The 14978-nt window shown below is 42.9% G+C and overlaps 1 protein-coding gene across 2 annotated transcripts in view; it reads left to right on the forward strand.

The window, feature by feature from the left end:
- Positions 1-14978, forward strand: part of cacnb4a (calcium channel, voltage-dependent, beta 4a subunit) — a 37670-nt gene that overhangs the window by 9003 nt on the left and 13689 nt on the right. The window contains exon 1 of one of the 2 annotated variants that reach the window (XM_040149016.1): positions 1-417. This exon is cut by the window's left edge and continues 39 nt beyond it. The exons of the other annotated variant lie outside the window; for it this stretch is intronic. Coding sequence (XP_040004950.1) covers positions 373-417 — 45 coding nt within the window. The 5' untranslated portion in view covers positions 1-372. The remainder of the gene's footprint in view (positions 418-14978) is intronic. 2 annotated transcript variants of the gene reach the window in all.

A 14978-nucleotide genomic window follows, 5' to 3' on the forward strand; every position in this document is an offset into this window, starting at 1 on the left:
GCGGGAGGAAGGGATTGGCCAGCGCGATCGGAGCTTGGAAGGCAGATGAAATGCCAGGTCTGCTCTGCCTCTGGGGACAACCAGGCTGCCTCATAATGGGAACCAATACTCGCTCGGCTCGGGGGCAATAACATCCATTTCAGTATTAGGAAAACACAGGGCCCCACCTTTTTTTTCCTTTTTTTTTTTTCCTATCTGCTCTGGTGTGGTCTAGTTGCTCTGTGGTCTACCTTCATGTGGAGAAAGAGACTGCTGGTGGGCTCTGTTACTCCCCTGTCCTCCTCATCCACCCCCTCTGGAACAGGTTGATCCTTTTTTGGGTTTTCTGTCTGTTTTGCGCCGAAGAGCCGCTTTTTGGAATCTCACTCCTCCATGTACGATAACTTGTACCTACATGGATTTGAAGACTCGGAGGTGGTGAGTGCAGGGGCGTCTGACACTTGTGAGCCACGCTTTTCTGTTGTGCCGTGACTAGTTGATCCCTACATAAACACCCACAGAATGCGTTGGGACTTGAGAGATGGGCTGAATGTGCACTCTCCTCGGGGGAGTTGGAGGAGGTTGGGGTTGGGGGAAGGGTGTGCACAAGTGTGTGTGTGTGTGTCAGCGTGTGTGAATTCGAGAGAGTTTGTGTCTTGGGGCTCCTCAATCAAGCAACTGTACAGTTTTCTCACTGACTGCCAGCTAGATGAGGGTTTTTTTTTTCCCCCCCATCTGGACTGAGCGTCTGCACATCTGAACCGTATTTCCTTACCATCTCTCCATGTGGATGAACGGCCAGCATGCGCGCTGTAAAGCTCTGTTTATGAGTATTGTGGGCATTTGCATGTCGGCGTGTCTGCGTGAGTCCCCGCGACGTCTCGCTCCTCGCCCGGCGGCGGAGAACGCCGTATGAGGCCGATGTGCTGTCGCACGCAACTGCGGCGTCTTTCCCACGAGACGAGAACGAACGCTGGGGTAGAGAAATGTCACATTCCCGTGGCGTTAAGGACAAATCCTCATCCGTGCCGGCGCACACGGGCAGACCTTGACGCTGCCTTTGACACAGAGAGGCAAACCTTGTTATTGACGGGCAGAGGGGGCATCCGCGGGATGAAAGTGTGTCGGAGTAGAGGAAAAATCGATAGATGTAGGCTCTGCTGCTGGGTGGAGGGGAGGAGGGAATCCCACTGAGCCAGAATCTTTCAAGACCTCTCTATAACTCCACCTGACATCCTGGCTGCCTCTCGAAGATTAAAGCCGGAGGGAATTTTTCACTCACTTCTGTCCTTTCCACATGCAGTATTAGCAAGGGAGGGTAGGTTCTGTAGTAGCAAGAAAAAAAAAAAAAAAGCATCTTTGATTGTTGTGTGTTGAAGGATCAGCTGATTTCTAATCTAAGGAACTACAAACTCTAAAATAAACACTATATGGCCAGAAGTACGTGGACATTGTGCCTAATGTGATTGTTCAACACCTCAGTGAAAACCCGTGGGCGTTAATCTGCTTTTATAACAGCCTTCACTCTTGTAGTTTCTTCTATGAATTGCTCCCATTCAGCCACAAGAGCAGGACGTCCAACACTGATGTTGGGTGATAAGGCCTGGCTCACAGTTGGCATTCCAGTTTGTCCTAAAGGTGTTGGCTGAGGTTGAGATCAGGGCTGTGTGCGGGCCAGTCGAGCTCTTCCAAACTGGAAAAACTACTCTTCGTGGACCTGGCTTTGTGCCCGGGGGCATTTTCATGGAAAAAACATGGAAAGCCCGAACAATAAAGATAACAGCTCCGGAACAAAAGCAGACGTGTAGGCAAGAGTTTCTACATATTTGTGGCCAGATAGACGCTGTGAAGTGCGAGGAGTTGCAGGCTTGCTAATTGGATTTGTTACTGCTCCAAATTCCCATTTGAAGATTTCAATGATATCTTCAATATTTCTCAGAGAGGCGCAGGAATCTCCTTGATCAGCGAACAGTGCCATGTATCGTTACGTCGTGGTCAGCTGTTTCAACTTCGCACCGCCGTTGCAACGGTGCCGGAGATGCCTCCGTTTTAGCAAATTAAGAACTTCACTGCTGCAATCGGGAACAAAACATTTTCGCCAGAGCTGCTGAATTCATCCAAAATCCACCCAGAGTCTGACAGTGAACTCATTTAAGCTGCTGAGTGTTTTATAAAGTTTCTACAAAGTTGAAACCTGCTATTACGGAATTTTTGGCCTGCCTGGGAGCAGTGGAAGCGAGCTGTGAACGCAACTTTGACATATCACCACCTTCAAGTCAAGTTGATATGGAGAACGTGTGGGCAAACAGTTGTATATTTACACATCCAGCAGACACGGATCAACATTATCGTTCATTTGGCGTCATGTCTCTGTTTCTGTTAGCTCTAGTCTGTTCACCAGCTAGTCACTAACTGAATTTGTCCGCTGTCTGGTGCTGAGCAGGTTTTTAGAGCTTTTTCACTGAAAATAGCTGCCTGCCTTGGCTGAAAGCAAGGCCATAATAGCGGTGCGAGTGAACCAGAACAGCAAAGCTGTGGGCTGGACAGCTAAATAAAGCTCAAAGTCCCTTTAAGGCCCCATGGGGCCAAGGGGAGCAGTGGATTGGGGTGATTCAGGTGATACTCGTCACTACAATATTCATCACTGTGAGAGACCCCTTTCAAATTGTCACGTTGTTTTCCCATTGTCATTGATTTTGCTGTTTTAAAAATATCAGTTGTAACTGCTTTAATCTTTAGCTTCAGTTTGTTGTTAGTGCAGCGGGAAACTGAATTTTAAGCTCACCGACTGGATTTTTTTTTTTTACCAAACTGGTCATTGGAGTTGACTTTTCTCCTTATGTTCTTATGTCCAGAAGCTTGGACAATTGACTTTTTTTTTTTTATAAAAGAAACAGATATCTGAGCCTTGGAGGAGCTTTGTCAGTCCCCTAACGTCGTCGGTGCCCAAAATGAACGGGACCCCCAGAGCCCTGGATGCCCAAAATAACTCCCTCAAATTTGTTACTCTGTGTGTCCCAAATAGTACAGCGCAACCCAGAAATGCGGTCCGTTTCCCGTTGTTTCAGCTGTTGTTGTCATGTTGTATTGTTCCATTATTAGGGGTTTGAATAACTGATGAGGCTATCAACTCCCACCTCGGACTGTTTAGGAAATGGATTTTCTGTCAAATCCATTTCCTGTATATACACTATATACTGTAGTGTATACAGTATATAGTCGATACAGAAGGCATGTGGGTCAACTTATGCTCAGCTTTCACGACACCCATTGAATCCGAACTTACAAACCCTGTTCGTACACTCTGAAAGCTGCCGCGTTCGTCATGGCTCTGTGTTTGGAGCAGTACTGGCAGCACTACAGAAGACATCTTTGGGGCTCTTACTGTCCTTGTGTTTTGCTATCAGCACTTGTCATTGGCTTGTGGGTGTCCGGATGGTTTTTTTTGGAAATGAGACTTTGTCCAGGGACTTCTGAGGCCACGGGCAGGGAAACAAACGCACTCTCAACCTGCAACGACCCGCAGGCTCTCTTGCGTGACCCATTTCCAGCTGATTCCCTGTGAATACAGCTGCAGACTTTCTTATCCACCGGAAACGACCATTAACTCAAATCGTGTAAATGTATTTTTAGAGCAAGTCAAATGATGTCGGAGAGTAAAGTGCATTGCTCAACCTTGAAATTAGCTGTTGGAGTCCCATTCCCTCACTTTCCCCACCCACGTTTTCTCCATTGTCTCACAACATTTATGTCATATGTGTCTTTTGTGGTGTGGACCAATCATTGCTTTTTGATGTTATTGCTAAGAACATGGGCCTCGGATCATAAATTTAACCCTGGAAGCAAACAGAAAAATTCAACTTAGTCATTATTGCTTGAAATTAACAGCATGACAACCGAATTGCACAGCAGCTTCCCCTCCCTACCTCGCAGGAATGATGTAACCCACTTACCATAGTTCTGCACATATGCATCGTTGTTTAATGCGTGACTCACCTTTACAAAAGCTATTATGTAAAAACCAAAGCCTAGTAAAAGCCGCTGCAGTGGCTAATTAGCAATTGTACTATTTCAAGTGTGTTGGAAGGAGACTTCTTTGAGCTTGAAGACGACATCGTGTACATCAAAGCTTGAGTCTTTTGAAACTTAAGAAGTAAAGTTAGTATATTGTTAGCTACGGTCCCACGTTTGGGCGAGGTAGTTTTAAATGAGCCTGGAGAGTTTTAAATGAGCCCCTCTAACCCTCTGGCTGCTGTTTCTAGTGATGACGACCGGGGGATGAAGTAAAGAGACAATGCTTTTAGCCCTTTATCCCGGGTATGATAGGCTTGCAGGTCAGGGGAGGAAGAAGGATGGAGATGGGGGAACAGACCGAGCTTTGGCGTCTGAACAGATAAGGCTGGAGTGTGGCACGATGGACTCAGGACTGGCCACTTGACATCCAAGATAATAACCTCATAAACAACTCACTGTCTGTGTGTGTCTGTGTGTGTCTGTGTAGAGACAGGAGACAGACAGAGAAGAGGGGTGAGAGGTTGGTTGGCAGAGTCGTTACTTGTGTCTGTGCACATGATAGTAGTTTTGGCAATGCTTCATGCTCTGAATACTTTCTGTCCTCTCCAGTAAAATGCGCTGAAAGACTTCAGTCATGACATCAGGAACAGTTTCAGGGACCGTATAGCGGCAAATGTAGGTTCCAGCATTAAGATGACGGATTAGTTTGACCTTTGCCTTCCTTGTGGTTGTCAAGAACTGGGCAGAATCAAATTCAGTCTCGTCTTAGCACAAGAAACCACCGCAAGATGTCGTGTAGAAACACATTTACATTTTGGAGAAGTACTCTGAACCTGTCATGAGAATCTGGTTAAATGAGCAGAGTGTGTCTAAGAGTTTTGGCAATTAATGTCAAATAGGTCACACACAGAAGAATATCAATTCTTCAATTATATCAATTAGAAAAAAGTCTACATTTTTTAAGACTCATCCAAATATGTTATGTACCAAATTTGGTAAAATTGTGTTAAGGAGTGTGTTTATTTATTTCATTTATTGGTTTATTTAACAGGGATAGTGCACACGGACAAACATTGCTGTAAATGTACCAGGTTTAGCCAAGAGGCGATTTTTCATCTGCACAGCGAAGTCCCTGGACAGATGTTACAAAGTCACCCTGAAAGCAGAATATAAGAATGTGAAAGTAAAATGACTGAGTTATTGACCGGACGAAAAATTGGTTTCTGAAAAAGCTTTAGCTGGGGGAGAGTCTGTTGTGGGGTGGTATCAACTAAAAGACTTGAAGCGAGCAAAAGTAGAATTTTGCTGCCATGGCTCACAGTAGGGGAGTACCGCACCAAAATGCACCGTGGTTTATAAATAGCCACGCTAATGGCGCTAATGACACCAAAAAACTAATGAGTTCTTTCTTGGCCCAGTGTCTGACTTTCTACCAAATTTCACTAAAATCTGTGGTAGTTTTTGAGATTGTTGCTAAAATGACTCAATTAAAATCATTACTGAAGCTAAAATACAAATGAGTCGCTGGTTCCAGTCTCTCAAATGTGAGCTTTTGCTGCTTTTCTCTGTTTTTATGTCTTCACAAGTTTAATATCTTTGCATTTTGAAGACCTCGCCCTCGGCTCTTGATACTTTTCATGGGCATTATCTGCCACTTTTTTCACATTTTATAAACTAAACTATTAATTGATTGGTTGCAAAAATTTAAAAAATTTAAAAATTATTAATGTAAATAATCATTAATTGTGCCCCTATTGAAGATATCCTGCCAACAAACAAACAAACAAAGGTAATTCAACATTTTAGATGGTGAAACATAAAGCAGGTGCTCCTCTATAGTGACCGGTGGGGGGATGCTTTTATTTTCCTTTCTCTCCAGTCCTCCAGCTATAGATTTCATTTGTAATGAGGCGGTAAATAACAGTTATTTGTATCAAGGAAAGACTCCCATGGCTCGGAATGGATCATTAGCAGAGGCGCCAGGAAGCCCTGGACAAAGGCATTAATCCTCACTATCCAGCCAGGCAGGTTGATTTCAAAGACTTACTGCAGTTCAAATCCTCTGGTGCACATTTTGCCATTTATTTTCATTAAATTATTGATATGCAATACTATTATTTTTTTCACTGAATCCAATGTAGTGAGCTCCCAACAATACTTCTAGATTCAGGATAAGTCCTCTAGTTGTCTTTTATTCAGTTTAAAGTAGCAGTAGTACAGATTACCTATCTTCTTTCTTTGCATTTTTCATGATAGAATTGGTTGACTGGATAACTCCTTAATAATAAATCGACTGAATGTCACTCGACATCAGTGAAGCATGTAATGTACTCAGCGTTGGCAGGCCTACAGGACACATACAGTGGTCCTACTGTTTAACCAAGTCACAATGATAATATAGAGCTCATCAAAAACACACTGTATCTCTGTCTCTTTCACTGTAGCATGTAAACAGCTGATCGCGACAGAGAATGCAGTCATGCAAAGCATCTGTTCTCCTGCGAAAGTGGCCGAGGATGATAATTGGGTGAGACGCTTGAGGAAAAAGGAGGCACTATTGCAGGGGAAGAAAGTGATGAACGGAGCAGAATGTAAAGCAATACATCATATCTTAGTCCTGATGTCAAGCAACCCTTTGTAAGCATGTTTCCTGCTCCCATGAGCTTTACCCCATTGAGTGTGTGTGTGTGTGTGTGTGTGTGTGTGTGTGTGTGTGTGTGTGTGTGTGTGTGTGTGTGTGTGTGTGTGTGTGTGTGTGTGTGTGTGTGTGTGTGTACATATGTTTGTGTGTGATATCGCTTGTCCTTGCACATGCACTGTGCACAGTTGTTACAGCCGACTCCACATATAAAATAAAATGTAAAAATCGGGGCCCGGTCACGTGGAAATGCGAAAGGCTCTCCCCGAAAACTGTTGCCACGGAGTCGGAAGCACGCTATTGTTCAAAATATAATTGTATGCTGTAGCATTAAGGCTCCCCTTAATTGCAGCCGAGGGACCAAGCTCAAACCATCAGAAAACAGACCTAGACCGAAGTATGAGAAACGGGGTATCCACATACTTTTGGCCATCTAGTGTATAAAAACTGAGAAAAGCAGCAAATCTCTTGCATGAGAGATGCTCAAACCTGCAAATGTGACAAATGATTTGTCTCACCTCTTTTCTAACGGAAAGATTAGGGTTTTTTTTTTTTTTACCAGCTTCATTAATATTCTTGCTAGAAGTGTTTACGATCACAGTCCCTCAGAAAGATTCTCATGACTATTTATGGATCCATTGCTCACAAAAATCTCACACCTTCAGCACTTATGAAATATTCAGATGAGATGAATGAAGCCCCATTTCTAACACGGCATATCTGCCTGCACTGTGCCTCCCTGGCCTCTCGTGACAGATGCTCTTAATGGGCTGTGTTGAACCGGGTACATGGCAGCATCCATAGGGGCGACAGACTGTGCCATCATCTGTTAGGTAAACATTTGTGCTGAGGCCCAGTTTTTCAGCCCCTTTTGGCTGAGTCTGCAGGACTCCAAACGTCCACCGGCCGGCCGGCCGCCAAAATGGGAAGCAGAATCCACCCGGCCCGACGAGCTGGAGTCGTACTGGTTTAACAGCACAAAGCATCTCCACGTTTGAATTAGAGGTTCATAGACATGTGTGATTTCCTTTCTGTTTGTAACTGACTTTAAAGATGATCGACCACATTCTCAGGAACTTTACAAAAAAAAATACTATGTAAATTTCAATTGCTATAATTACAATTACGATTTTGAACAAGAGAAAGATCTAAAACAAGCAGTCGGTGTTAACGTTTGTCACTTGACAGTTTTTTCACAGTATTTTATTATATTTATTTGATTCTCACCCATAATTATTTTAATACCAGCATAAAGAGCTGCCTGCTTAGATATAGAAGATATCACCACTGTTGACATAATTCTAGTGTTGATATAATTCTCCAAACAAAATAAAACTGACCTTTACCTTTATTACCAAATGTTTTCAAAGTTTGGAAATATCAGCATTTAAGGCTCAGCTGACTAGCATTCTGGTTCGTCAACGGAATGGAAATAAAACATTTTATTGGGCGTACATTTAAAGGGATAATTCTGTTTTTTTTTAAACATGAGCCCAATGTTTCCACCTTATTGGGTCTAAATGATTAATAGGGACAAAACAGTTTGGAATCGGTCCAATATTGAGCAAGAATGCTATAATTGGCAACGGCGAAACGGATGCAGCGTAATCGAACTGGGCATTTGTCGGCAATAAAGTACGTCCACTAAAAGACAGACCTAGACTCCCTACAGAGATGCACCGTTTGTTAAAGAGTAAGATCCTTTTCTGTTCAACGAGAAACAGTCGTTATATCGCTCTGTTCAAAGCCAACAGACTCCATTGACAAAAACATTTCACTTAATATATAATATATAATATCCTGAGAAAAATGTGTGATTTCCTGGCTGATGGAAACGTCTCAAATCAACTCTGAATGCGCTCCAAAACGCTGAGTCTGGACCTTTTAAACTGGCCTGCTTTTCTTAGCCGCTGAAGGGCTGACACGTCTGAAATACAAATTCTCCATCCGACTGTTCGTAGCAAAAGCTGAAACAAAAGATTTGAGAAGATGCTCGACTGGGGAGCGGCGATCGTCTCAGCCCTGCTGCCAGGCTCCACAAATGTGCCTCGACGGTTCGGATGCGAGCACACGAGCGCGGTCAGAGATGGAATGCCTCCATGATCTTCACGCTCCAGCAGCCTTGTGGTGACATGCTGCATCCACAGCGGCCGCTTGGACAGAGAGAGAGAGAGACGCGGATGTACTCTTGCCAGCCTGGATCATGTTTCTGTACAATGCTGAATTTGACCATCAGAAGGTCTTAAGTTTAATTCTACAACCAGGCACGTGACTTGACACTGGGTATCTGCATTTTTAATGCTTAGCTATCGTATAGCGTGTTTTGATACTTCACCCAGAAATACTGAAATCTTCTGGATAACCAGGTTTATTTTTGGTTCAAGTGGTCATTGATTAAAAATGTATCAATTTTGTTTTCTGAGGTTAAGTCCACATAAGTCCTACAGTCCTCCAAAACTTCTAGACAGTTTGTTTTTTGTTGCTGTGGCTCTAGCCCGGGACTCACCATACTTGATCCAGAACCTTTCGCTTAGGCGTGGTTTAGGTAGCTGATTAAACCTGAGAACTGAAGGTAGGAACACCTATCCCGACTAATTGCGTGTGCTCTCAGATTTTTTTAGATTTAGCCCTCGAAAGCGCTGCGAGGTGGGGGCAGGGTCCCGCGATGACCTCAGAGTCTTTATAACCCTGACTATGACCCTGCTCTAACTTCTGTCCAACTCCAAAATTATTCCAGTTCCTATTCCCTTTTTAATTTTTCCACATTCCATCTTAAAATGAACATCTTAGTTTGATCAGTTTCATCCCATTGCATTCGAGCTGCTACAGCTGTTGTCTGAGTGTTGTCAGCTGTGACGCGTCCTACTGGTTTTACTTGATGCTGGAGCCTACATGGAGCTAGAGTCTGAAAGAAAAGCGTTGGAATATCAGTTTGTTGTAAGAGGCCAGAGTGTTTACATAGACATGTATTTCTGGCAGGCACAGTCACATGACATCCTGAGCTCTGTGTTGTCTCTTGCTGGCTGCAACACAAAGAAGACACTGCATCACCTGCCATACTGTCAACATGACATTATTACGCAACGATGCGTGAGCTCAAGAACATGGAAGTCACATTTGACTATTTGCATTCAGACACTGTGGAAGAGCTGACTGTAGGTACCGAGTATAGTTGCTGCGCTACGAAAGCAGGGGGCGAAGAAGTGCACATCGTGACGGAAAAAGAAAATATTGGAATGAAATTTTGAATCTGTTCACGGGAAATAAAAATAGGGATCAGGCCGGAACACAGAGCTTATGATTTGCTCAGGGCTTTGCTGTCTGAAATCTGTCCAGGAGGAAAAGCCCAGCTCACCTACTGTGTATGATTCACATCAGGTCCAAATGTCTGAAAATGCCTACCATACCCAACTACCGTATTTCCCAATAAACTCATACGATGTGTGGTTACAGGTGCAGCTAGACGATCAAATTAATGCCTGAAATATAGAGGTTGTGGTTTGGTCTTTTAATTTTAATGCGATGTGTATCTGATTATTCTATGGAGACCAGGCAAACAGAGCACACAATTTGCCGTCTCTGATAAGCAGGCCTTGCCATGATGTGACTGTAAAGAAATCAAAAACAATTAAATGCACTTTAAAAAAAAAAAAAATCCTAATATGTAAATGTAATTGTGTTTAAGAAAAAGTCTATTGCTATTGAAGGAAGAGGAGAAATTATATTCAAAAGCAAACTTTGAGGGCGGGGATTTTTTCTCAATAGACTAAGAAAACTGTGGGGTTTTTGTTTTGCCTTCTTTATCTTGACAGCTTGTAGGTTCTGTGCTGTCGAGGTCGTACAGACCAAAAAAAAAAAAAGATCTTACTTCACATTTGTTGAGAAGAATGCGCTTGTGCTATGCAGTAATTTTATTCGCCCACTTGTTTTCATTCTTTTGAAGGGGAATACCGAGAGCAGCAAGTGTGCTGTTGCTGGGTGTCACCCAGTGAGGGATGCGCTGCTTTCATTTTCTGACATGAAAGCGAAGAAGTCAGTGAGAGTTATGAACACATCCGTGTACTCCGTCATGGTACGTGTCATGGCTGCTGCACTATAATGTGTGCAGCATGACGTCATTCTACGTGACTCAATATGATAGCCGTGTTTGCATGTTACATGATATTTATGCACTGATTGTTGCATGCGGGAGTTTCCTGTTCAAGCCAATAGATATTGATTTGATGTGGACTGACTGGCAACCGGAACAACACAGTGGTAACTGCATTTCTGCAGTGCCTTCATAGTGCTTTTTTTTTTTTTTGTCTCTATATATAGAAAGTAAAAGAAACTGACGCACAAAGACATGTTTGGACTAAATGACAGATAAAGGCAGACAGAATGGCAAACAAAGGGGGGTTACAAATGACTGTGGACAGGTGGGTTACAGACACCGTGGGGGCCAGTGAATCATAAAGGCCATTGATGTCAGCGGTGGTAACCGCTGCAGCAGCAGCCATGTTTACTCTCATCATTCACTCCTCCGTGGTGACAAGGGGGGGGGTAGCTGGCTCCTGACCCCGGAGAGGCCGATGTGCACGCCAGCCTGCAGCCCACAATTCACAGTAGCCTCCCTGTACCTGCGCTAGGAAAGCTATGATGGGCAGTAATTAGCTTGTGGACCCCAGACCGTCTGTGCACTGAGCTAGCCGTTCGTTGCTTATGGGTCAGGCATCCAGGGTTAATGCTAATGTATTGATAACTCAGCAGTAGTGTGGCGTGAAGTTCAGATATTGTGTTATATAGCGGCAACATCCCACTCCATCACGGATACAGAATAACAGCTAATTTGACTCGAAAGGGACTAAAGAGTGAAACATGCTGCTGTGATGTGAATTCAAGTCCATAAACTGTATAATAACATAATGATGTGTGTTTTTAGTCCTTGTTTATACTCTGCAATACACATTTAGTCTAAGATGAGCCAGGTCAGTTCACCTGAAAGAAGCAAAAGAAAAAAAAAAACGTTTGCTTGCTTGCAAGACCTGCAGGCTACAATATGAAAGTTAACCTAGGTTAGATCACTGTGAAGACTCACAGTTTGCAACAGATCTGGTACGGTGGCTGTATCCGAAGGCTGATGTTTTGCCCTGCAAAATATGATAATTGTTTTATTTTTTGTTTGAATTCATTTCGAGACACACCTTAATAATTTATCTTCCATCTTTTTTTAGCCTTCAGCCATTAGCTACTCTCACCAAAGTCAGAGTAGCTGTTCATCAGATTTTTCCTTTTGGCTCTGTGCTACCTGATACATCAGTTTACGACGGTCACAAAAAAATCTGACTGCAACTATTAGTGTGCAACCAACACTATGTAAACATTAAATAAATCAGAGGAATCAGTAATGGGGCTGCAACTAACAAGTTCCTTTACATTACCATTTATTCTAGCAATTACTTTTTCTTTATATATCGGTTCATTGTTTGGTCTGTAAAAGTTCAGACAACAATTTAAAACCAAATTCCCAATACGATGTACTAGAGCAAAGGTGACGTACGACCAACAGTAAGAAACCCAAAAATATTCAGCTGCTATCACGTAAGACCAAGAAAAGCATTGAATCCTCGCATTTGACGACCCGGAACAGCAGATATTTGGATTTTTTGCTTGAAAATGACTCCGATGATTCATTAGTTGGTAAATAATTTTCTTTCGATTATTTAGTTGATCAATTAACTAATTGTTGCAGCTGTTCACAGTGATGAGAAGAAAACCGTTCTTTGCTAAATTCTTTTTTGATGGCTATGCATAGTACAGCATGCAGAAAGGCGGCTGATGTCCAGAGGCTGTATTCATTTACCTGTAAGCTTTCTGTGCTGTGTTTGCTGTGCAATGGTGCGCTGTGGTCAAGTGGAGCTAAGTTTAGTGTGTTCACAAAAAGAGCCCATTTAAACGACCCACTGATATGATGGATGCAACAGCCTGGGTGTTAAGTTTCAGATAGTTCTGAGGTCAAGAATAGTGACGTAACTGAGGTTTTATAAAATCTTGGCGGACATGGAAGGTGCTTTTCTTTTTTTTTTTTCCTCTATGATTTTTTTTTTTTTTTGTCTTCTTGTTCCTGTAATTGGGATGTTGAGATGGAAGAGACTATATATTTTTTTTCACTGTGCTCAAACGCAGAGAGCTGTTATTATGTGGTGCAGTTTTAACAAATTGGACCTGAAGCCAGAGATCGGAACACAAACGGCTACGGCGATGGTCAGCCAAAGGTGAAGTCCTCAGAGCCAAGACAGCGCGGTGGCACATGCATCATTGCTGATCTGTGGACAATGCGAGCAAACTATAAGTCAGCGCTGTGTTAAAATGGTGGTACTACGCAGTGTAGATTTTGGACATCTTTGATGATTGATGGATCCATAGTACAGGTCCATTAGCCAGGGATCCACTCACAGGGTCCTACTCAGGTGTGTAAAGTCTGTGCTTTTCATTTCACACTCAGGGGCGGGTAACATTACGCTGAATTATTCACCTCGCTACTGTGTTCGGAGGATGTTGGCAAAATCAAATTTCGCAGTAGTTTTGACCGATATACCCAAACATCAATCTGTATCAATGCAATGCTTGTACTGTAGGGCATTGAGAGGGTTTTTGTTTTATACGTTAACTGGACAAAATATTCACGCTAGGTCAAGCACTCACTAAAAGTAGATAAAGGAATTGAAGTTGTTGAATTAATACTAGCGATATTTTTGATACTTCCAGCAGTGTAGTTTTAATAGAAGCAGGAGTACTATACAAGCAATAGCAATCTGCAGACAGCAGTAATAGGTACGTCCCTGTGATGCAGCCTTTACCATCAGGAAAAAACATAATTTAAGCTGAACCACAATATAATACGTGATATAACCAAAATCCCAATTACTATCTCATATTATGATATTGATAATGTGTTGATTTTCTACGCAGATTTATCATTTTTTAAATGAAGTTTTGGCATTGTAAACTACTAGCTAGCTCTTTATGATTCATTATTAAAAATATTATAAAAAGTACAGATATGGTACCGATAATTTTCTAACAGAATAAAAGTTTCTGTACCATAAAAGAGGAGAGAATCAACCCAATCAATTAGCTCATTGATTTTAGCATCACGACCCTGTGGTCCAAAGTAGAAAGAGATAAAAGAGATATAAGATGTAGGATAATAAAAAGCCATATGGTGGAATACGAAAGTCTGTAGAAAGGACAGTATGAAAGGGGCCATCTTTGTACATCAGTAAAGCATGGGGGCTTTGGATTGAGGTCTGCCCCTCCTGCGCGCTATGGATGCGGCGTGATCCTCACTGCTGATGTCTCCGTCAGGAGGTGTGAAATAGCGCCTCTTCAGCAGCGCCCACCCCTCACTGCAGAGCGGCCAGCTCCCTGCGTGTGATGCCGGAGCTCGGTGAGCACACTGTTGCCTTAATAACTCTCTCTGCTGAGAAGAAAACTCGCTCTCCAGCAGTGCCCCCGTGCATCCACTGTTACTTCTGTTTATGTTTGCACATTTTCCTCAGCGAATCGGTCATAATCTTGCTGTCTTTCTGGTTCTCTTTCTCTCTCTCTCTCTCTCTGCCTTGAATAAGTGGGTGTGCGTTTTTACTGCTCCTCTAACCCAGCAGCCACTGACTTGTAGCTAATAAGGATGAGTGGTGAGGGAGTGGGTGCATTAGGAAGGAAATGACTCCACTGATACTGATGGTATGAGACTGATCTCCAGGCCCCTTGGATGGGGGGGTTTAAGATACCCACCGAGTCCCTGTGGCACACACACACACACACACACACACACACACACACACACACACACACACACACACACACACACACACACACACACACACACACAGTACAGTTACAGTATAATCAGTCATTTTAAGGACTTACCAAAAAAATGTCCTCACAACCAATAATTATTATATTATTGCAGGACATACAGATGGATAATAAATCGTAGGGAAGGAAAAAAGGAATAAATGACTGCAGATTCTTGCAAAACACTGAGTTATCACCTTTATCTCATGATCACATATATTATGCCCTTCACAGCCACCAGATCTCAGCCCCGATGAACACCTATGGGAGATTTTGGAACCACCACCATCATATAAACACCAAATGAAGGAATATTGTTTGCAAGAAATTTCATCCGTCTAGTTTAGAGTTTAGAGACTCGGAGCACTGAAGCTGCTCTGGAGGCTAGTGGTGCAACAACACTTAATTAAGACGCTTTATGGTGGCTTTTCCTTTAAGTTGTCAACCAACTGTATCTGCAATAGATCGAACACCTCATTTCACTCGGCCTTAGGAAGTGGAAAAAAAA

This window comes from Xiphias gladius, chromosome 16 (assembly GCF_016859285.1).
Source record: "Xiphias gladius isolate SHS-SW01 ecotype Sanya breed wild chromosome 16, ASM1685928v1, whole genome shotgun sequence".
NCBI lineage: Eukaryota > Metazoa > Chordata > Actinopteri > Istiophoriformes > Xiphiidae > Xiphias > Xiphias gladius.